Genomic DNA, 21,958 nt, shown 5'->3' with positions numbered 1-21,958 from the left:
CCAATGATAGCTTGAATGTTCTTAACTTGATTTTGCTATCTAGTGTTTCTTTGAACACTCGAAGTGAGCAGTACAAACATCCGAAGTCTCACTATATCATAGACAACTCAGCCATCCTGGCATCTTGGATGCAGCGAGATGCCGAGGAATCAAAGTGAGCTCCTTAACTATTTACTAATGGCTCAGAAAGCCTGTGAACTCTCCATTTTCCTTCGACATGTCAGAAATAAAGGAAGTCAGGCAGTTTTTATACGGATGAAGTCCCACTTACCCGATTCGGCTATTTTGACTACACTTCACGTCTGTTTCGTTCTTCATCCTCCTGGTTGGCTAACTGCTGGCACTCTCGTCTTCTGCGGGTTCTACCGTAGTAGAAACAAGGGCCATAGATCCAAGATTTCCCCGGCAGACCTTGAAAGAATCAAGCCCTTTGTTGCAAATTGATCAATTCTCCATCTATAAAGAATTGATTCTCAGACTGTCGCAAAAATGGACTACCTGTCCAGCATATGTCGAAATTTCACTGCTTTTATTACCCTGCAGAATATACCCTATCAAAACCAGAAGATAAACACTGTCTGTGAAGCAATACCCAGAAATCGCCTTATTCATACCATGCTATCTCCTCCAAGTTCTGGCAGACTACGACGCAACCGACAGCCTCTCAAGGCTAAGGTAAATAAGTACCAAAGTCTCGTGCCATTAACACCAGAAACGCCTAGTGCTGGACGGAAGCGTAGGACCGTGCAGAAAGGGGAATTCGGCCAAAACCATGGAAGGACTGCTAACTCAGATGATGGTGGCTCGTCTCTTATCGACAGGGAACGACCTTCAAAACGATTGAGGATATATCTACGACCTCCTAAGCCCTCATTACAGAAGGGTTTTTGCCCGTCTTCTGGCTATGATAGTGAACTGGATGGTAGCACACTCATTGAAGATGGACAGGGCAGCAAGGCCAAGTCCAGTCTAAGCAGAGACGATCTTTCAACCTCTGCTTCTGATACCTCCTCTGGAAGTGAGGATATTGAGTCTTCAGTGTCTCTCGAGGACCATCAACGAGTCTTTGATGAGGCGACTGAAGTAGAAAAAGATAAGACAGACACACCAGTGTTACAGACACCACGTTCCAAACAGCATCGAAAAAGGAATCCGTCTCAACGTTTATCTAACGCGGAAGTTTATCGCCCATCCCCCAAGATTGTCGACAAAAATCTTTTAAAGCAAATTGTTCGCCGCGATGCCCATGAAAGTGATCTCAGTGAAGAAGAGATATATGGTTCCAAATATTCAACCAAAAGGGAGATAAAGCGTGACTTGGACATTGAATTTTGCATGGAGAAAGCAAGGAGATGGGCTGCTGCAGTAGAGGGTCCGTCTGGGAATTGGGCTGACGCAGAGAGAGATATGTATTTCCGGCTGGCAATGCGTGGGTTTGAGCCAGTACTACCTCACAGCTGGAAGATGGATTTCATGACCCTACCAGGCTCGCTTTTCAAGCCTGTAAACGATCATACTGCATATATATCTAGCAGGAACGACTTTCGAGGTACGGACAACCCGTCAGAATGCTACTATAATGACTGATAAGATTTTAGGTATGAAATACTTTAACAATCTTATTACCTTGGGTGGACGTGTCAGGGACCGCATCACTTGCCATCTTCCCCCAGAGAAAGTGGTCAAGCAATACTTGTGCACTTATCTTCAGTGGACTCTACGCGACATTGACATGCAGAAGCGGCCACGATTTACACCCCCTTATTCCGTATATACCCTCAAACCCAATCAGACCACCAGAGATGCAGTTAATATCATGAACTCAAAACTTGTTGCCGTGGCTAAGAATTATCAAAATGCCTGGCGCCTGACCCCAAGCATAGAAAGCGATGACGGAGCCGATGACCATATTGAGGCTTGCCCACAATACCAAGACCGCACCTTCCCAGTGATCACAGGGTATCTAATCTGTGGGCCAGTGGTGGTGTTGATGACACTTGACTCTGACCCCGAGACCTTTCCTACACTTGACGCCAAAGTAAGCGGGCGACTGATGTCCCGCTTCGATTTCTCTGAATACGGCCAAGATGTCTGGAACGCATTAGCTATTGCGATTGCGGCGGCACGGATGAGGAAGACAATAGCTCAGTGTGAACAAGAGGGCACAGGGGACGTGATGTGGATGGCTGATTCAGTATCTGATCCACCAGATGAAGATTTATGAATTGGCCTCAAATGGTAATTCGAGTGGTCCTTTACCAGGATTATTCATGACTGTAAATCCTCAATTACGCTCTTTGTTGCTTCCCAGACCGCAATATTACCTAGTTAGTTATCTCATATAATATTCATATAATTGAGGCATATTCGAGAGCGCATAGACAACAACCAACAATACTCAGCTCTAAAAGGTACAGTACTGCTTCTGGGATGCTAGAGTTCTAATTTCATGTAGTTATAACCCCCGCACTATAGAACTCTTTGTTGATGATTGGACAACAATATCAGCTGAATATTAATAAAATTTACTTTTAAGGCCCCTCATTTCTGTAGGAAGTTCCTTAATTACCGCGCGGCTAGGTTCATGCTTCGATTAAACGATTGACTCCACCAATCCAATCCAAGGATGATACCCCATTACATAAGCTTTAACCTAAAATTGGTGGTCACCTGACAAGTCGGCAGCGGACCCGACGCTAAAACCAATGACTAAGCAGTTAACGACGAGTTAGCCGCTAAAGGCCAAAAGTGCCTAACAAAACCCAGCTGCAAGTTGCAAGCTCCAGTGTTACAAACATCATCTGGATATCAAAAATGGATGCTGTGCATGATCGTGACATTGAGCTTCAGCGAGCGTCTGGCGAGCTGATTGAAGAATTTAGGACGAAACTTCCTCCATTACTGTGGAAACACCCTAATTCCGGAAAACGAGTAGTTCACCGTTGGGCAAGGGCAGCGAAAGTAGAGAAGTTGATCCTCCTAGTTAGTTGCTCCTTGACATCTTAGTTGTATATATTTGCGCGAACAATTCTAATTTAACATCGATAGTTGGACCCGTTCCAAGAGTGGCCACAACTGTTAGATCCTCACCTTAACTGGATACTCACGCACCTGACGGATGCTTTTTTATCATACCTTCTTGGCCATGGTCATAGTTATGGTTCTGTCACTAAAATTAAAGAGCCAGAAATGATCTACCCGCTAGCACGGGCGATATGCAAAATTATATATACCCTATGCAAGGTTCGAGGCCCGAAGGTAATATCTCGTTTGTTCAGCAATGAACCGAAGTATCTCGAACCCATGCTTTCAATGTTTATTGAGTGGGATAGCATTGTCAGCGCAGACATAAACAGGTCAACTACGACCGGACAGGGCCTGCCGCTTAACTGGGAAGAACGATATGTTATGCTTCTATGGCTGTCTCATCTTTTGTTGGCACCCTTTGACTTGACCTCCATTTCGTCAGAAAATATTTCAATTCCTTACCAGAACCTATCACCGTTCTCGGATCTCTCTTCCAAGACCCCAAAGCTTGCACTTGCAATCCTATCTATTTCACTAAAGTACCTAGTTTTACCGGGAAAAGAGCGAGAGGGAGCCGTCCTCCTACTATCGAGGCTTGCATTAAGGAAGGATATGCAACAGCTTGGAATGTTGAAATCACTTGTCGAGTGGGCTTTGGGACATTTGAAGCCCGGTTTAGAAATAACTCCTCCTTCGACATTTGCATGCATTGGACTTCTGTCTTTCATAGCGAAACTTGGAACCCTTGCTCAGGTTGAGGACATTGCACCGTTTGTGAGACCAATATTTAGCCAAGCTCTTGATCTGTCTAGAGGGAGTTGCGATATGTCTGCCACTGTGCAATCCTCAGCCTCCACTCGAAAACTATTGACCAAAATACTTCGTGAAATGAATACCCTCTCGTTAACACTAGAGAAGCGGCCGGACCTTTTACAGATCTCTTCAAACGAAGTCTCTACAATCTTAGAAGATACAATTGATTATTTTCTCCTTGCCGTTGGTGACAAAGATACGCCAGTTCGATTTGCAGCTAGCAAAGCTTTGAGCATGATTGCTTTGAAACTCGAGCCGGACCTTGGCGCGGATATATTAGATGCAGTGATCAGTGCATTGGACGAAGACGTTCTCTATGAGGAAGAGAGCGGTGAATTGATACCTAAAGAAAAGGCCCGGTCCATGATGGGTAGACTTATATTGAGGAGTTTCAAATCTGTTGATGCCCAAAAATGGCACGGCCTTATGCTCACACTTGGACACTTACTATTCCGGAGATCGCCTCCGCTTGATCGGTTATTTCAGCTGTTTGAATGCCTCGTTTCGGGCTTAACCTTTGAACAAAGATCGTCGACCGGTGCCTCCATTGGTGTCACCGTTCGGGATGCATCCTGTTTTGGAATCTGGTCACTTGCTAGGAAGTATTCCACGAAAGAGCTGGACTCTGTTGAAATCAGCACAACTGAAAACAGAAATAAATGCCTCTTACGGAGCTTGGCAATAGAACTTATCTCCTCAGCTTGCCTTGATCCCTCTGGGAATATTCGGAGGGGCTCATCCGCCGCCCTGCAGGAGTTGATTGGGCGCCACCCTGACTCAATCTCGGAAGGGATATCAATCGTTCAGGTTGTGGACTATCACTCCGTGGCGCGAAGGGAATTTGCTATGACAGAAGTGGCTATAGCCGCTTCCAAACTTGATAAAGTGTACTGGTCACCACTCATAGGAGGGCTTTTACGGTGGAGAGGGATTGGTGCTCCAGATCCAAAATCAAGAAGAGCGGCAGCTCTTGCTATTGGAGAGTTAAGCTTGCAAATGTCATACGCTGGGATAGGTACCGTGTTGGATAGGATTCTACATACCTTGTCTTTGACATCCTCGAACTCCGTTGAAGCTAGACATGGAGGATTTCTGGCGCTTTCAGCCACAGTTGACGCATTTCTTCGCTATGAATCCTCTAAAGACGATACCCCTGAAGATCCTGGCCCTGTGATTGAATTGTCTCGACGAATCCATCAGCTCTGGGGCATATTTAGCTCTTCATCGGGACCCTCAGTGGAAGGTTTGACTCTCCAAGAATATCGGCCAGACCTAACAGCAGAGGCTTGCTCGCGCTTGATATCCTCGCTTGCTCGCTCATACACTCTCTTTGGAAGCGATGTGCCACGCTTTGGGCTACAACTTAATAATGATTCTCTAGAAATGACAGTCACTATATTGTTGCTATGTGTTCAACGTAGTGACGATGAAGCTGTTGCTGCCAGTTCCCAGGCTGCAGTGGATATATTCGCTATTTTATCTGTAGAAAGGAAGTCTGCCATCATTCAGGAATGGCTTAGCGAGGTCCAATCAAACCGGAAAAAAACAACTGGTAGTGGTCAAATAGCCGCATTGGGTGCAGTTTATCGGCACTCTTCAAGTGATGAAAGAGAGAGGAAACTTATTCTTGACGAACTAATGCGCTGCAGTGGGCCGGAAGAAGCTGTAATTGTGAAACGTGTCTCCGCTGTGAGATGTATTCTGACTGGGGTACTCCCGTATCTCGGTAAGTACTTATTCTCACCTTTAAAGATGCATGCTTACAAAAACTGGAAATAGATAACACAGATCAACTTGAGAGTCATATCGGTGTATTACTTAATGATTACACTACTGACAATCGAGGTGACGTTGGATCCCTAATACGGACTGAAGCAATCAATGGCGTACACATGATCTTAGCGTCTCGCTTGGGAAATCCGATAGGCCATTCAAACGTGCATCATCTGATGAAGCATATCATAAGGCTAGCAGCTGAGAAGTTAGACAAAGTCAGATTTAAGGCCTGGAAATGCTTCGAGGTTTATTGGGAATCAGATACGGGCCTTCCTCCTCTGGAAACGAGGTTTGATCATTTCAGTGAAGTTTCAACTGTTGCTTACTTTTCACAGCTTATCACCCTGGTTCAAGTCGAATGGCTTCGTTTACCACTGATAAAGGGGCTCGTCACTTCCCTCACCGCTGGCGCCGACAGTCTTATCATCTCGTCCCGTACTGCTGTTGTGGAATTCATCAACAGTCAAAATGACAACACTAGATATCGCATGCAGAGGGATATCTTCATGAGCTTGCTTATAGTTTTGGAAGAGAATATAACAGATGATCGTTATGCTATACCCACCGTTGAGAGCCTTGCGTTTTTAATTGAAAATTGCTTCAATCCGGAAATACTGGAGCTGGATCCTGAGTATGTATTGCATTAAACTCTTGTTGCCAGTATTTGATTTCATACTAACGTCTACTTTCATCTAGCTCCATGAGGAAGCTCTTCCGCCTCGTCCAGAAGTTTCATTTTAAGTCGGCTAACATTCCAAGAATTGAATCTGCACTCAAGGCCTATTACTGCTTGTTTAACTATGAGCTCCTGAGAAAGAATATAGTGTCGAAGATGACAAAAATGCTGCTACACCCTTACCCCAAGGTATGAATTATTTTATCTTCCCATATTCTAATAATATACTGACGAATGCAAAGATTCGAGCTCTTACAAGCGAATACCTATTTATTCAGACTGGAAACAAGCCCCTGAAGACTGAGAACTGGATGCAGCCGCCGATACAGCTAAAGGCGACGGTAGATAACATAGTTCAGGCTATCTTGTGATTCAAGTTGAGAGGCAGTTCCATATAATTATCTACATAACCTATATAATTATTCGAGTAATAACTAATAACCATGTTCAAGATAAAGCCTCTGGACATCATATAATCTGAGTTATTTGCTTGAGCAAGCGTTAGAGGTGAGAAATATTCGAGCAAGCGCCTAATTTTCTATTAATAACTATTTGGCGTATAACTATTAAACTTCAACTGAGTCACGAGATTATACTAAGCCGGGCTGCATATAGCTAAGGTCTTTATTTACATCGTCTCACCCGCCGGGCATTACCTAATTGCAACTGATGGCTTAGTCACAATACCCGAGAGGGTGTCAGGCCATGTCACGTGAATCATATAGGTAGGTTCCATGGCTGATCTAACTGGTGGATCCAATTTCTTATCATCACGTGACAGCCCTTCGGTCGACGGTATTGCTACATTCCAGTTTACTGGCGATTCAAATATTCAATATAATTTAGAGGATAACAACGGAGAATAAAGCTTTACGCTCTGGGAAAATGGCCACTGCAGTTGCGTCAGGGTCATTGATACCCCCAAATCCAACGTTTGTTTTCTCCTTTCCCCTGAAAAAATGGACATCATATGTGCTAACTCGTTGAAGTGTCTATGTTAGTCTCGCCTTGCACACGTACCTTTTGCCCTTTTGGATACCTCTAGCCATCCGCTAACCACCTACACCGTGATGCTTGTGGGCTTGTTTCTCTCCCAATAGGTCCGGAATTTAGAAGAAAGAATTAAAGTCGAGCAACTAAAAGAAGCGCTAACCGAAATCTTCTCCGAGTACGGTTCAATCCTCGAGATTGTTGCGAAAACCAACTTAAAGGCGAAAGGTCAAGCATTCATTGTGTTTGATAATGTTGACTCTGCTACCCGCGCCATTGATGAGGTTAACGGCTTTGAGCTCTTTGAAAAACCGATGGTTTTGGAGTATGCGAAAACAAAAAGTGATGCAACGGTGATGAGAGAAGGAGGTGACGAGGAACTAGAGGCTCACAAGCGGAGGAGATTAGCTGAGAAAGGTGCGCACTCTGGCTTAAATGGAGAGGTTTATACCTATTATACTTTTGAATTGGGACTGACATTGGTTTTATCCATCAACAGAACGCAAGCAAGCACAGGAGGCCCTGGAAGCCCAGAAGAAGCTAAAACGACCTGCTGGTGCTGCTGGCACAGCTGGCGGACCAGATTCTCGCCCGGCAAAGGCGCAAAAGGGAGCTGGACTCAAACCTACAGGAGCGGCTGCTGCACCAGTCATTCCTGACGAATATTTGCCCCCAAACAAGATTTTGTTCTTAAGAGAGCTACCCGAGACATACGATGCAGATGGTTTGAGTGCTATATTTGGAAGGTTTCCCGGCTTTAAAGAAGTTCGTATGGTTCCAGGGAGAAAGGGTATTGCATTCGTTGAATATGAAAATGAATCTGGGGCGATCAGCGCAAAGGAGGCTACGTCTGGCATGGCTCTCGGGGAGAACGAAAAGCCGATCAAAGTCACCTATCAGAGGCAATAATTGGAGCAGGGCAAGGCATCATAGTGAGTGCTGTTTGTTCTTACGGGGATCCCCACGGTCGTTCAGGCGTTGGTTCGTTCAGTAGCCACCTAAGTATCCAGACGTCGGCTTAAAGGTATTCAATTTAGTAATCTATTAAAGTATACTTTATTTCAAGCATATCACAACATATATATAGCTCCTTCCTAAATTCTCACTACTATCGAAAAAAAATATATAAAAACCTAAAATATAACATCTTCATCGGCATCTGCCAGCATGTCACTTGGTTCTGCTCCATCTTCTTTGTTTCTGGCCCCTTGCTTCTGCTGCTTGGCCTTAATCTCGGCATCTAAAGCCGCAGTGTCCCTCTGTTTCTTGTTGGAAACCTGGATAGCATAATTCAGTAACTGTTGCATCTTAGCCAAAAGAGGATAAATTACCTTTTTGAGTCTGTAGAACTCTTCACGGTCCAGTTCATCAAGTTCTGAGTTGATATCTGCATGTATATTAGTCAAAATAGCCACTTGAACTTGATTCTCAGTCTACATACACTTAATTGTGTTCTCCGTTCGAGGTATGATAACGTGCTCGCTAGTGAAAGGAGGGCGTTAGTACTTTCAAGACATTTGCTGGTTAAATCACATCCATACATTGCATTAACTGTATCACACTGTCAGTTTTCAGAACAAAGAGTAGTAATTAAGATGGAAGTAACATACCTCGTCTATTCACCACCTTGATGACTTCATCCAGAATCACGAAAGCGGTCTGTTAAGGAATCGGCGTTAACAGAATGTATACCATCAGCAAGAAGTATACGAGGACTAACTTGTAAACTTGCAAGCTCCACGAGTGTCTCAACAGCCCTTGCATAAGTTTCACGGCATCGCTGAACTTGCTGCCCGCCCTTTCCAAGGCCTGTCAAGCCAAAATCATTGTTACCATCTGTAGTCAGGCTCTCAAACTGAGGAAGCAAGACACCAGAAACGTTCTCCTGTTTTGTCCTGATTCGGAAGTGAGCTTGTTTGGCAGACTCCTGAACCTGAAAGCCGATATCACCACCAACCGCGTACGTTACTTCGGCGAGGGAGAAGGCAGCAATCTGCATCACTCGGCCCATCTTCCGTTTAGCATCATCGATTCGCCGTGTGATCTCTAGTAAGAAAGAAAAATCAGAGTTCCGTCTACAGGCGATAGCTGGAACTGCGTACCTCGAAACCGCCTTAAGGTGTACAGAGGGTGGTTAGCTTTAGGTGCCCAGGTCACCAGTTCAGGAGAACATACTTCGTCAGCGCTTCACTCTTTCTCTTGAGTAGACTGTGGCCTTGTTCAGCTCCCTTAAGCTTCCCTTTCATCAAACCCAGAGACTGCCTGGTGGGAAACACCGCCTCGCGATCCTGGTTTGGCCCTTGCGGTCAGTTCTAGTTACTCTGACACGGTGAAATGGACGGAGCTTACCGCTGAGCCTGACATTGCGGATTTTAGCTATTTTAACACTTAAAGAGGATTTCTCATATGAAGAACAGAGCTCAATCAAATTTTTGTCTTCCTCGGGCCTCCCTCTTGGTATGGTAAAGAAGAAACAAACGATGTCATCACAATAATGAAAGTCCCAAACAAGCTCCCTGGGGTCCCACGCGTAACACGTGATCCCCACTCAACCTTGGGCAACCGCTGGTTTAAATAAGAATTTATAACTACTCAATGCGCTGGGAGGTGAGACGACGGACGACAACAGAAGACCCGGGACGACCCAACCGTGCGGCAGAGTATATCACTGGCAGCACACTTGTGCATATACTCAGTGGTGGCCTTGTGTAGGTCCCACTAGTGGCGAGCGGGAGGATGCCTGGGACTCTTGTTGGCTCACGGCCTCAGGAGCTGTCGTCTGAGCGGGACAAGATGGACTCTTCTCCCCGTCGAGATCTCTTTTTGATCGTGGGTTACCCTCTTGCAGGCGCGTACTTACGTCCGATTATGAGTGATTTAGAGTACTAATTACCATAGGCGAATGACGATGCTGTCTATGAACAGGACATCCTCCGGGACCCGGGAAGCATCAAGCCGTGGCTATCATATATCGAACACAAGAAGAAGAATGGAACACTCTACGAGCAGTCTTTTGTAAGAATGTCAGCTCGTTCAATGAACAAAGATGGGTGCTAACTGCCGGTGAAGGTTATGGAGCGAGCCTGTAGACAATTGCCCCGATCATACAAGCTCTGGAAGATGGTGAGCCTCATGGATGCGAACTCATTCCTTATGTCACCACTGGGACAATTCGTTGACCACTCATTTTATATATAGTATCTTGAACTTCGAATCAACCATATTCATGGGAGAAACCCTTCCACCCATCAAGCCGAATACAACAAGGTCAACGCGCTTTTCGAACGAGCAGTTGTCTTACTGAACAAAATGCCACGCATTTGGGAAATGTATCTCAACTTTTTACTTGAGCAACCACTAATAACTCAGACCCGGCGGACGTTTGATCGTGCTCTTCGTGCGCTTCCTATCACGCAACATAATCGTTTATGGAAAATTTACAAGTCCTTTGCTATCTCGGCATCCGGTGATACGGCAGTTAAGGTTTGGAATCGATATATGCAAATCCATCCTGAAGATGCCGAAGATTACATCTCGATTTTGGTCCAAATGAACCAATACAATGAGGCAATTAAATGGTACATCCGGATTTTAGATGATCCTCGGTTTCAATCAAAGAAAGGGTTAAGTCACTTTCAGCTCTGGACTGAGATGGTTGAGTTGCTTGTCAACAAAGCGAAAGAAATTGAAACTGGGCCTCATATAGGCATCAATGTCGACCTGATAATTCGAAGCGGTGTTGAGAAATTTCCTGACCAGCGGGGTAGGTTATGGGCCGGTTTGGCTACATACTGGATAACGAAAGGAAATCTCGAAAAGGCCCGTGATGTCTTTGAAGAAGGAATAACCACGGTCATGACTATCCGAGATTTCACTATGATATTTGATTCTTATGTCGAATTTGAAGAGTCAATCATTGGTGCCCTCATGGAGAAAGCCGCTGCTCGATCGGAGAACAGCAAGGTAGATGAGGCTGCTGATTTCGACCTGGACCTACGCATGATGAGGTTCGAACAGCTCATGGATCGTCGACCCTTTCTTGTTAATGATGTCCTTCTAAGACAAAATCCTAACAATGTTATTGAATGGGAAAAGCGAGTGGTTCTATGGGGTGATAACAAAACAGAGGTTGTGCGTACCTATACTGATGCAATCGCTACTATTAACCCTAAGAAGGCACATGGAAAATTTTATGAGCTCTGGGTCAACTATGCCAAATTCTACGAGCAAGGCGGGGATCTCGACACAGCCAGAGTAATCATGGATAAGGCTGTCAAGGTGCCTTTCAAAACTGTCTCAGAGCTTGCTGAGGTTTGGTGTGAATGGGCCGAAATGGAGTTACGAAATGAGAACTTTGACCGCGCTGTTGACATCATGGCAAAGGCAACCCAGGCACCCAAGCGATCTACCGTTGACTACTTTGATGAAACTCTCTCTCCACAACAGCGCATTCACAAAAGCTGGAAGTTATGGAGTTTCTATGTTGACCTGGTTGAAAGTGTACGAAGTCTCGAAGAAACTACACAAGTATACGAACGAATTTTTGAGCTACGTATCGCTACTCCCCAAACGGTTGTTAACTATGCCAATCTTTTGGAGGAGCATAAGTATTTTGAAGATTCCTTCAAGATATACGAACGGGGCCTTGACCTTTTTAATTATCCGGTTGCTTTCGAACTTTGGAACCTGTACCTGACGAAGGCTGTGGACCGCAAGATCGGCATTGAGCGACTACGAGACTTGTTTGAGCAAGCTGTGGATGGATGCCCGCCTAAATTTGCGAAAGTTCTGTACCTCATGTATGGGAACCTTGAAGAGGAGCGAGGATTGGCACGCCATGCAATGAGAATATACGAGCGCGCTACTCGCGCTGTCTCTGATGAGGATCGATCTGAGATGTTCAACTTCTACATCACCAAGTCTGCTTCCAACTTTGGACTTACGTCTACTCGGCCCATCTATGAGAGAGCCATTGCGGCTTTACCTGACAAAGAAGCCAAGGACATGTGTCTTAAATTTGCTGAGATGGAGCGCAGGTTGGGCGAGATTGATCGCGCAAGAGCCATCTATGGACATGCTTCTCAATTCTGCGATCCTCGGACCAATGCTGAGTTCTGGCAAAAATGGGAAGCGTTTGAGGTTCAACATGGTAACGAGGATACTTTTAAGGAGATGCTTCGTATTAAACGAAGTGTACAGGCACAGTACAAGTAAGTCCACTTTAACTGGATTCTATATACTTTTCGAGGCACAACTAATCACAGAATTACAGTACCGATGTCAACTTTATCGCTTCTCAGGCAATTGCTCGCAGTAAGCAGATCACGAAAGACACTATAAGCGAAGCTGCCGGCCAGGGAGAAGGAGCAGCCGATGCTATGGCAGCGTTAGAACGTCAAGCACAGGCGCCAATAGGCTTCGTTGCAGCCAGTACAGGCCCAGAAGGCGGTAACCGGACGGCAGAACCTGCTGTCCCTGCTGCGAATCCCGATGCAATTGACATTGACGACGAGATATAACCGGTCGACATTTCCTTTCCCTGGTAAATCAACCCCGCAATGGCCTATTTCTAGAAATATCTGGACACTTTCACCAACTCCCATTTACGCCTCGCGAGTCCAGCCTACGTTTATAATAGCATGCTCCTCACCTCCTCTCACTTTCTTTACAGTCGGTGCTCTACTATTGCTCTTTCTTTCCGCTAGTTTTCCATAAACTTTTGGCGCAGCTTGGTAACCCGCCCGATGATTGTCCTCCCTTCCGCTTTCGCTTCTGGCCTTCCCTATCATACCTATGCATTACTACACTTGCTCCCCTGTTTAGTTGTATTACTACAATTTCGAGTATCTCCTTTTGAGAGCCTGGGAAAATGGTGTTTAGTCGGGTTTTCTGGTGTTTGGTGCGGTGGTCTTTGATTTTCTCGACATTTTATAATTCAAATATCAACGCAATTAGCTACACCTTCTAAAGGAGTTAGTCCATCTAGGTCCCATGGCAGGGAAAGAAACCAATTCTCGTCGATATATCAAATTCGCCTTCTGATATTTAACTGTTGGTATTTTTGAGTCGTACTCTCTGTCTGGCGCTTAATTATTATGGTGCGGCAGCCTGTCCAATGGGGTGCGCTGCACGCTAAGCCGAATGGAGAAACCAATCCAGAGCTTCCAAGACGTTTGTTACCTGTTAACTTCTGGGGCGCGGTGGAAAAGACAACCAACAACAGCACATTCCTTCTAGTCTGCTTGCTCGTTCATGAAGAAATCCGGTGGATATAGCGGCTGCCAGTAGACTCAACGCGTGGAGCATGTTATATTAGCCGCCATTTCTAAAAGTTGATATATGTGAGATTCTAGTTACTGCCTTCTTATCCTCCATCTAAATACTGACGTACTGTCTGCATATAGATTGTTTTGGTCCCAACTGCAAATCACCGGAGAAGTCGCCATAGGGTAAATATGAGCCTTGAATTACAGGGAGATAACAATGACGGCCAGCATACACTACATAACCTGCCGCTCGGGCAACCTACTTCGTCTCCGCTCCGCGGCGCACGAATTAACGGTGACCGCAACATGGCACCGCTGAGGGCGGCTGCACCAATCGCCATTAACCCCATTGCATTAGTTACGACAGAATGCATTGCCGTTACGTCCGCTATGCGGAAGCATGCTCGATGGGCCCACTCCTCCGTGGCAGCAATCTTGGGCGGAGGTGTGAGCTCAAGGAGCATGGACCGGGACACTCCAATTCCTTTAGGCACTGGGAACATCTCGCTCGGCCCAAAGCCTGCCCAGAATCATGCTGCTTCGAAGTCTGGTACACCAGACGCAGAAGGTGATTATTCGCTTGCGGGTAGATGGGGGTTGAGGGGAAGGAGAGGCAAAAGCATCCAGGATAATCCTCTGATGTCAGCATTTACTCGACTCCGGATCGACTTGAAGGACTGTAAAGATATACGTTTGTTCGATACACCGAGTCTATTACATCCATTTTTGCAAGTTATCCGCTCTTCATCGACGTCGGCGCCTATAACATCGCTAGCCCTTTCGGCTATAACAAAATTCTTCGCCTACAATATCATCAACCATGACTCTCCACGCCTGTCAGTGGCATTGCAACTCCTGTCTGCTGCCATTACACACTGCCGTTTCGAGGCTAGTGATTCTGCTGCTGATGAGATCGTTCTTCTTCGGATACTGAAACTCATGGAAGGCATGTTGTCTCGACCGGAGGGTGAATTATTAGGTGACGAGAGTGTGTGCGAGATGATGGAAACCGGGCTGAGTATGTGTTGCCAAGTTCGTTTGTCAGAAGTCCTTCGAAGGTCGGCTGAGATGTCAATGGTGAACATGTGCCAAATAATTTTCCAGAGACTTGCACGCCTTGATGTCGACAGTGAGCAGCCAGAGGGGGAACCCAGCAATGAGAACACAGAGGAAACTCCGAGCAATCTCAAAATGGATCCCTCCGTGGATGGGGAGACTGTGGCATCCCAGCATGCATCAAGTTTAGGAACCGATACCACCAATCCCGAAAAAGAGGAACGTGTGAGCGGTGATAGCTCGACAACTATACCCACCATGGAAGCAGTAAACCCTGCTGTGCAAGCAGACTCATACGAAGATGTAGAAAAGGAGATAGCACCCTACGGGCTGCCCTCGATCCGTGAGCTGTTCCGTGTTCTTATTGATTTGTTGGACCCACATAGCCTTCAGCACACCGACGCAATGAGAGTAATGTCTCTCAGGATTATAGATGTAGCCTTGGAAGTTTCAGGCCCGTCAATAGCAAGGCATCCAAGTCTCGCTCAGCTTGCAAAGGATGATCTATGTCGGCACTTGTTCCAATTGATTAGGTCAGACAACATTGTCATTTTGAATAGCTCGTTGAGAGTAGCTGGGACATTACTTGCAACATGCCGCCGCGTTTTGAAGCTACAGCAGGAGTTATTCCTTTCTTACCTTGTTGCCTGCCTACATCCGAGGGTTGAGATACCTAAAGAAGAAGGTATAGATCCATCTCTTTACGCTGGGGTTCCACGAGCTCCAAAATTGGTGAAGCCCTCACCCTCACAGGCTGGAAGTGGTAGATCTACACCTGTTCCCGTTAAGGATCGTCAGAAGCTAGGCATGGAAGGAGGTTCTAGAAAGCCAGAAGCTAGAGAAGCGATGGTCGAGAGCATCGGAGCTCTTGTTAGGATTCCTAATTTCATGGCTGAGCTTTTCATGAACTACGACTGTGATGTTGATCAGGCGGACCTTTGCGAAGATATGGTTGGTTTATTATCCAGGAATGCATTCCCAGACTCTGCCACTTGGAGCACCACTAATGTCCCGCCTCTCTGTCTTGATGCGCTTTTGGGATATGTCCAATTCCTGGCAGACAGGCTTGATCAAGAACCACCAAGCGCCGATGATCCAGACCTCAAGCGGCTACGAAGCCAACGTGAGAAGAAGAAAATAATTATTCAGGGAACTGCAAAGTTTAATGAAAAACCCAAGGCAGGTATTGCGTTCCTTGCTTCCAAGGGCATAATACAAAACCCCGATGACCCCTTGGCTGTCGCCAAATTTTTGAAGGGAACCACAAGAGTGTCTAAAAAAGAACTAGGCGACTTCCTTTCCCACAGATCTAATGAAGCATTACTGGATGCATTCATCGGGCTGCAGGATTTCAAGGGAAAGAATGTCGTCGAAGCCTTGAGAGAGTTACTAGGGTCTTTGCGTTTGCCCGGTGAAGCTCCGCTCATAGCGAGGATCGTTACCGTTTTCTCTGAGAAATACCTCGATGCTGTTCATCCTGAAGAGATAGCGGATAAAGACTCACTCTTTGTCTTGACGTATGCCATCATTCTCCTCAATACCGATATGTATAACCCGAACATCAAACCCCAAAATAAGATGTCATATGAGGGATTCGCGAGAAACCTTCGCGGCGTCAACAACGGAAAGGATTTTTCAACTGAGTACCTTCAGGATATCTACTCATCCATCCGGAATAGTGAAATTATCCTGCCAGATGAGCATGAGAACAAACAGGCTTTCGACTTTGCTTGGAAAGAGCTTCTTGTGAAAGCAAAAACAGCAGGTAATCTATCACTTTGTGAGACCAACGCTTTCGATGCAGATATGTTTGAAGCAACCTGGCAACCGGTCATCGCGACTCTCTCTTATGTTTTTATGTCCGCATCAGATGACGCCGTCTTCTCGAGGGTGGTCATCGGCTTCGATCAATGCGCTCAGATTGCAGCGAAATATAAACTGAAAGACGTCATGGATCGCATAATCTACTGCCTCAGCTCCATCAGCACGTTGGCTTCAGCAACGCCTTCCAATACTAGTCTCAATACTGAGATCCAGGCTGGAAAAAAGAGTGTCATGGTGAGCGAGCTTGCTGTGCGACTGGGCAGGGACTTTAGAGCACAGCTTGCAACTGCGGTTCTCTTCCGTGTTATTGTCGGCAATGAAGCTATAATACAACAGAATGGATGGGAACATATCATTCAAATTCTCCACAACTTATTCATCAACTCCCTTGTCCCCCAGTTCGATTCTTTTTTCAAAGTACTTGATATGCCCCCTATACCCCTTCAACCACCGTCCCAAGTTATCGATCGAGATAACCGAGAAAATGACACCAGCTTGCTCTCTGCATTCACGTCTTATCTCTCAAGCTACGCTGCCGACGATCCACCGGAGCCATCCGATGAAGAACTTGAGAACACACTCTGCACTGTTGATTGCATTAATGCGTGTGATATAGCGCAACTTTTCAACAATCTGAAGTGAGCTACCCCTTACCACGGTACATATACGCAGGACTCTCTAACTTTTTTAGGACTATGCCTCTTGACTCTGTGGTAATATTTGTTGAATCCTTGCTGTCTGAGCTCCCAGACACCGGTGCCGCAGTCATTGTTGTAAAACCTGAACGCCCCGCACCCAACCCTCATAGGTCTGAGGGTAGCAAGGTTGACAAGAATAAGCCCGCTTACAAACCGGGGGTTTTATACATTCTCGAGCTTGCAACTGTTCTCACCCTCCGAGATACAGATACAATAGAAAGACTCGGGGATAAATTGACCAGTGTTCTCCAGGATATAGTACGGGATGCCAAAAACATACATCCACTTACCCTGTCTCGAGCAGTATATTATCTTTTAACTCTCCTTCGCCACAGCTATGTATGTTATGGCTTCTTCTTTGCGTAATATGTTGTGGATACTAATTCAGCTTCTAGGAACACTCATTCATGCGGCCTCCAGTAGTGCTGCATATAATTTCCAGCTTTGACCAACCCGTTCTTGAAGTAGTAGCAGCGCCAGTTGTTACTGGTTTGCTACAGTGTATTAATGAATCCGAGGCACTAAAAAACGAACTTAGTATGTCACCAGATTTCTGGTCTATACTTCAAAGGTTACACCAACATCAAGAAGCGGCGCAAATGGCCTTCGAATTGCTACAGAGCATTGTCGAGTCAGCCGTCCCAGTGATCACAGCGGATAACTATGAAGCTGCTGTAAACCTCCTCAATTATTTCGCAACAGCTGGAGGGATTGCTACGGTTAGGGAGATAAAGCGGGAAATGGCTCTACGTCGACCCAAGCCAGTGAGACAAGTGAGAGTTCGGTAAGAATGTGTTACATTATATGATATATTACCAGACTATCCGTGCTAATCCTGTGTGATAGGGATAATCCTTATGTAATCCGCGGAACTAAAGCTATCGGGGTAATATACCGAGTTACAGGCCGGATACCTGCACTCATTCAACACTCTCACCTGGAGAAAAACGAAGGTACACTTCTTCATGTCTGGTATATAGGTGTCCCATATATATTCTACAAAGCTAATACATTACCACAATAGCATGGGCGGCATATTGGTCTCCGATCTTCAATTCACTCACAACTCAAGGCCTCAATCCGTGCCGTGATATTCGCAATCAAACCATGTCGGCACTTCAAAGATCCTTGTTATCTTCAGAGCTTGCGTCGACAGACCATACCAAATGGGTTACAATATTCAAGAAAGTGTTGTTCCCACTGATCTTAGAGCTGCTCAAACCTGAGGTCTATCAGTCAGACCCCTTAGGCATGAGCGAGACGCGAGTTCAGGCTGCCACACTTCTCTGCAAAATATTCCTCCATTACCTCGTCTTACTCTCCGAATGGGGTGAAGGTATGCTGGATCTGTGGCTGAGAATTCTGGATATCTTGGATCGAATGATGAATAGCGGGCAAGGAGACAGCCTTGTAAGACATCCTCTTTCCCTATCTTTTTGACTTTGAAGTGCATTTTGGCTCTTTCTGCGTTGTTTTCCTCACTTTTTTATTTTGAGATGGGAAGGCTGCCGGGTCATAACGCGTAGTCCTACATCTCCTTTGACTGTCGCTCATCAACTTTGTACAACGTTGGCTAACGTATTTGGCATAACTTACAGGAAGAGGCTGTGCCTGAGAGTTTGAAAAACATTCTCCTAGTAATGGCAAATGGGGGTTATCTAGTCGCACCACCGAATAATGATCCTGGAAAGGAAAGGATATGGACCGAAACGCAAAAGCGGCTTGACCGCTTCCTCCCCAATCTTTTTGGAGAGATATTTCCCACTACTCCTGCAGACGCACCGTCTTCCAGACATGGGGGTAGTCGCACAATGCGGCCCGAGGCAAAACAGCAGAGTAATCCGGATCCCGTTGATAGCAAGGATCAAAGGGTTGATATGCCAAACGATACGGGCAGCACCGCAGACACAGAGAAAGCGGAAGTGGGACAGGCTGAGCCAACGGCAGCTGAACCTGCCGATGAGGTGGAGTAAAAAAAAAGGCTCATTAATGACTTCAGTTGAAAATATGTGCATCTTTTCTGTATACTGGTAGTTAGATAATTAGCATGGAAGCATATCTTTCATTTTATGTTTTATGTTTTATTTTTTTTATCTTTCCAGGCCCTGTGCGAGGATTGCGTATTCCTTCAGCCCTAACCGGGGTCGTAACCATTACCATGGCTAATGAAGCTTGACACACCCGCAGGTCTAACACGGTAGCCCAGATCCCCATGGCCAGCAAGGGCGTGTCAAGCATGACAGCGATCACATGCCCTGCCAGCAAACCAGATTTATAGTTAAACTTCACCTGAAAGCAGCCGTTTCAGCGCTGACTAGTTAGGTGATTGACCGTGGCTGTGCCGGAAAGGCCACACGACCTTTGGTTGTCAAAAACGACGCAGGGTCAAGGGCACTTTCGCCGACGTTATGAAATGCTCGGTAGCTCTATGGACATGGCCCTAAAAAGCTTGCTTCCTTGTGGTCCCTGGTATTGCATAAGTATTCTTGTACTAGTATACAACTTCTCGGTGTATGTTCCATTTCAAGGACAAGGTCTGGAGGAGAACGAAGTCATGCCAAGAGATGCGGTCTCGGCGATGGGCCAGTCCAGCCCCGTGACATCACGTGAATATTTATTAGATAAGAACTATATATAAAGTTTACCCCATAATATGCATAGGCCACCTGATGGCCCCGCCCCACATCCGCCAGAAAGGGAAAGTCCTATCTTCCTTGCTCCTTCCTTCCTTGTTCAGTATTTTCTCCTTTTGATGTCGGCCATAGCGAAGACGGACAACGTCGCCATTCCGCGAGTGCTAGAAGCAACTGTTGGATGGCTGCTCAGTCGCAGAATAGTCTATCATAGGTATGACCGAGCTGTGGCCTAGAAGGCTAGAACACGATGTTGGAAGGCGTCATGGGGCAGTTGTCTCCTCTCGAGGACCGTTGAGTCATCAGTAAGCCTTCCTCTCCTCTGCCTATGACAGCACGATATTGTTTATCGTCTAAGAGATGACGGCCTTGAACCGTCTTGGATGGCCAGAGATGACAGTATGCACTCGCATTATCTCACGAAAGGACGATAACGTATCGACGTATCATCATCGTTATGATGACGATGATGCAGGGGCCAGGGTCAGCGGTTACGATACGCCATTCTTCGTTCCCTCCTTGTGCTCCGTCTGGAGAGAAGGCCCTGCAAATTGTCGATCGAATGCTTGCATAAGAGTCAACTTTTCGCAGGCATATTCTCAACAAAGGTGGAGATTCGCCCTTGTCTTTCGCGTGGCTTACTAGCTTGGAATGCAGCGAGTTTGTTATACGAATCTCCAGCGAACAGAGTCCCACATCACCCGACAATCATACGCTTGAATGCGTTAAAGGAACAAAGACGCGGTCGTGGCTGACTAAAGATGACTTCTTGTCAGTATTCTCCTCTTTTCTAGGGCAGTACTTAGTGTCAAGCCATGCGAGCACACGACATGCCTCTTTCTGGATCATCAGGTAGTTAGGCTAAGACAAGCGAAAGAAACTCTGCAGCGTTGTTAGTTAACGCCTAGCAATTCCCTCCTGGCCAAACGGTTGCGGTACAGAGGAGAGTTGAATGAGATGGTGGGACATGGATACTTCTATCACTGCCCCAATTCGCCACTTTGGGGATAAGTTTCACAGCATTCGAACCACTAGCCACACACTTGACTGTTCTCTAAAAGCGTATGCAACAGGGAATATCGTCGTTGGACAAGGTTCTCGTCAAGATTCGCCAGGCCTTGGCCATTCCATAGCCATTGGCAGGTCGCTCCTTGCTTATGACACCCCTTACTCCGCATTACATTAGTTATCAGGATCCACATCCATACAAGATGCTTGGAATCCATAACTCAGCTCTAACTTAACCGACTTAACTAGGAATAGAGCGCATGAGAAGGTTCAAGTATTGGAGGAATTGAACTCTAGACCATGGCTGCTCCACGATTCCTGGACATTGTCCTTAGCCTACCCCTCAGTGAAGCAAAGTCCCGGCGGATGTATGTATACAGGCCGTACCCGATAAGGGCAATATTCACAGCCTGCAATCATGCTACGCGGACACAAGAACTGAAGAATATTGGCTGTGCAGGTGTTCTGGATGACTGTCATTTGCGTGTGTTGTGGGACAGAGGCTAAACGGCGATAATGTATCTGCGTATTATTACTCACCCCTTGAATCGGGTCGTAGTAAGTAACTTTCCGTCGAGGTACGCACCCCTCGCCCCAGGAGAAAGTACATACTTACTGTCCGAATACATGTGAGATCTACCGCCTCTCATGTTCAGGAAAGTTTTTTGAAATAGTTATATAAGGGCCTCTCGACTCGCCATCAAAGTTGGCATTTTTGCCTTCTTTTTGTTCCCAACCGACAACACTTGGTCCACCCTATGATCTCACATATTCTCTCACCTCAGATTATCAGATATAAGTAAGATCTTCCTATCTATTGCACCAGCATCCAGCGTGTAACCTACCTTCACTCTTCACTTGGAAGAACGTTATCATCTGTCGTGTATAACGTCTTCGCCTACGTTCACAACCTGCCAAACATTCCTCATGGCATCTTCTGACCAACAAATGAACGTTGATCGTAAGTAAATAACTGCAATTTCAATCAGCAAGAATACCCGAGGCTTATGTTATGAATTGCAATAGCCAACCAAACAAACCCGTGTCAAACCACCGGAAGGCCGATGGAAGGTCTCAACAATGACCCCTTTGCCGACAGGCGAGGCTCCGACAGCTTGGATAAGACAACTTCCGCGCCTGAGCGTAAGGGAAGTGAGGGTTCAGCTCTTGGGTCATCCCTCGGATCATCGC

General features: G+C 46.1%; 6 protein-coding genes across 6 annotated transcripts; 5 read left to right on the top strand and 1 right to left on the bottom strand.

Annotated features, from left to right (window-relative positions):
• Window positions 1–489: 489 nt before the first annotated feature.
• TRV_03165 (uncharacterized protein) lies at window positions 490–2,224 on the top strand (the record flags this gene model as incomplete). The annotated part of the gene is made up of 2 exons (XM_003022658.1): window positions 490–1,549; window positions 1,599–2,224. The coding sequence occupies 2 exons, from the start codon at window positions 490–492 to the stop codon at window positions 2,222–2,224; spliced, it is 1,686 nt and encodes a 561-aa protein (XP_003022704.1).
• A 590-nt stretch (window positions 2,225–2,814) lies between these two features.
• TRV_03164 (tubulin-specific chaperone D, putative) lies at window positions 2,815–6,663 on the top strand (the record flags this gene model as incomplete). Its single annotated transcript, XM_003022657.1, has 4 exons — window positions 2,815–2,982; window positions 3,049–5,566; window positions 5,620–6,247; window positions 6,441–6,663. 4 exons carry the CDS (start codon window positions 2,815–2,817, stop codon window positions 6,661–6,663), a joined length of 3,537 nt encoding a protein of 1,178 aa, XP_003022703.1.
• A 514-nt stretch (window positions 6,664–7,177) lies between these two features.
• TRV_03163 (uncharacterized protein) lies at window positions 7,178–8,191 on the top strand (the record flags this gene model as incomplete). The annotated part of the gene is made up of 3 exons (XM_003022656.1): window positions 7,178–7,264; window positions 7,393–7,699; window positions 7,782–8,191. The coding sequence occupies 3 exons, from the start codon at window positions 7,178–7,180 to the stop codon at window positions 8,189–8,191; spliced, it is 804 nt and encodes a 267-aa protein (XP_003022702.1).
• A 224-nt stretch (window positions 8,192–8,415) lies between these two features.
• TRV_03162 (uncharacterized protein) lies at window positions 8,416–9,528 on the bottom strand (the record flags this gene model as incomplete). The annotated part of the gene is made up of 4 exons (XM_003022655.1): window positions 8,416–8,696; window positions 8,893–8,941; window positions 9,003–9,357; window positions 9,458–9,528. The coding sequence occupies 4 exons, from the start codon at window positions 9,526–9,528 to the stop codon at window positions 8,416–8,418; spliced, it is 756 nt and encodes a 251-aa protein (XP_003022701.1).
• A 490-nt stretch (window positions 9,529–10,018) lies between these two features.
• TRV_03161 (uncharacterized protein) lies at window positions 10,019–12,801 on the top strand (the record flags this gene model as incomplete). Its single annotated transcript, XM_003022654.1, has 4 exons — window positions 10,019–10,111; window positions 10,181–10,297; window positions 10,481–12,492; window positions 12,555–12,801. The coding sequence occupies 4 exons, from the start codon at window positions 10,019–10,021 to the stop codon at window positions 12,799–12,801; spliced, it is 2,469 nt and encodes an 822-aa protein (XP_003022700.1).
• Window positions 12,802–13,737: 936 nt separating this feature from the next.
• On the top strand, window positions 13,738–19,099 carry TRV_03160 (uncharacterized protein; the record flags this gene model as incomplete). The annotated part of the gene is made up of 6 exons (XM_003022653.1): window positions 13,738–17,066; window positions 17,120–17,465; window positions 17,522–17,899; window positions 18,032–18,098; window positions 18,268–18,536; window positions 18,725–19,099. 6 exons carry the CDS (start codon window positions 13,738–13,740, stop codon window positions 19,097–19,099), a joined length of 4,764 nt encoding a protein of 1,587 aa, XP_003022699.1.
• Between the last annotated feature and the right edge of the window lie 2,859 nt (window positions 19,100–21,958).

Source organism: Trichophyton verrucosum, assembly GCF_000151505.1.
Source record: "Trichophyton verrucosum HKI 0517 chromosome Unknown contig00271_1.f1.exp, whole genome shotgun sequence".
Taxonomy (NCBI): Eukaryota; Fungi; Ascomycota; class Eurotiomycetes; order Onygenales; family Arthrodermataceae; genus Trichophyton; species Trichophyton verrucosum.
Note: the sequence above shows the minus strand (reverse complement) of the source record. Positions and strands in the feature narration are given on the sequence as shown.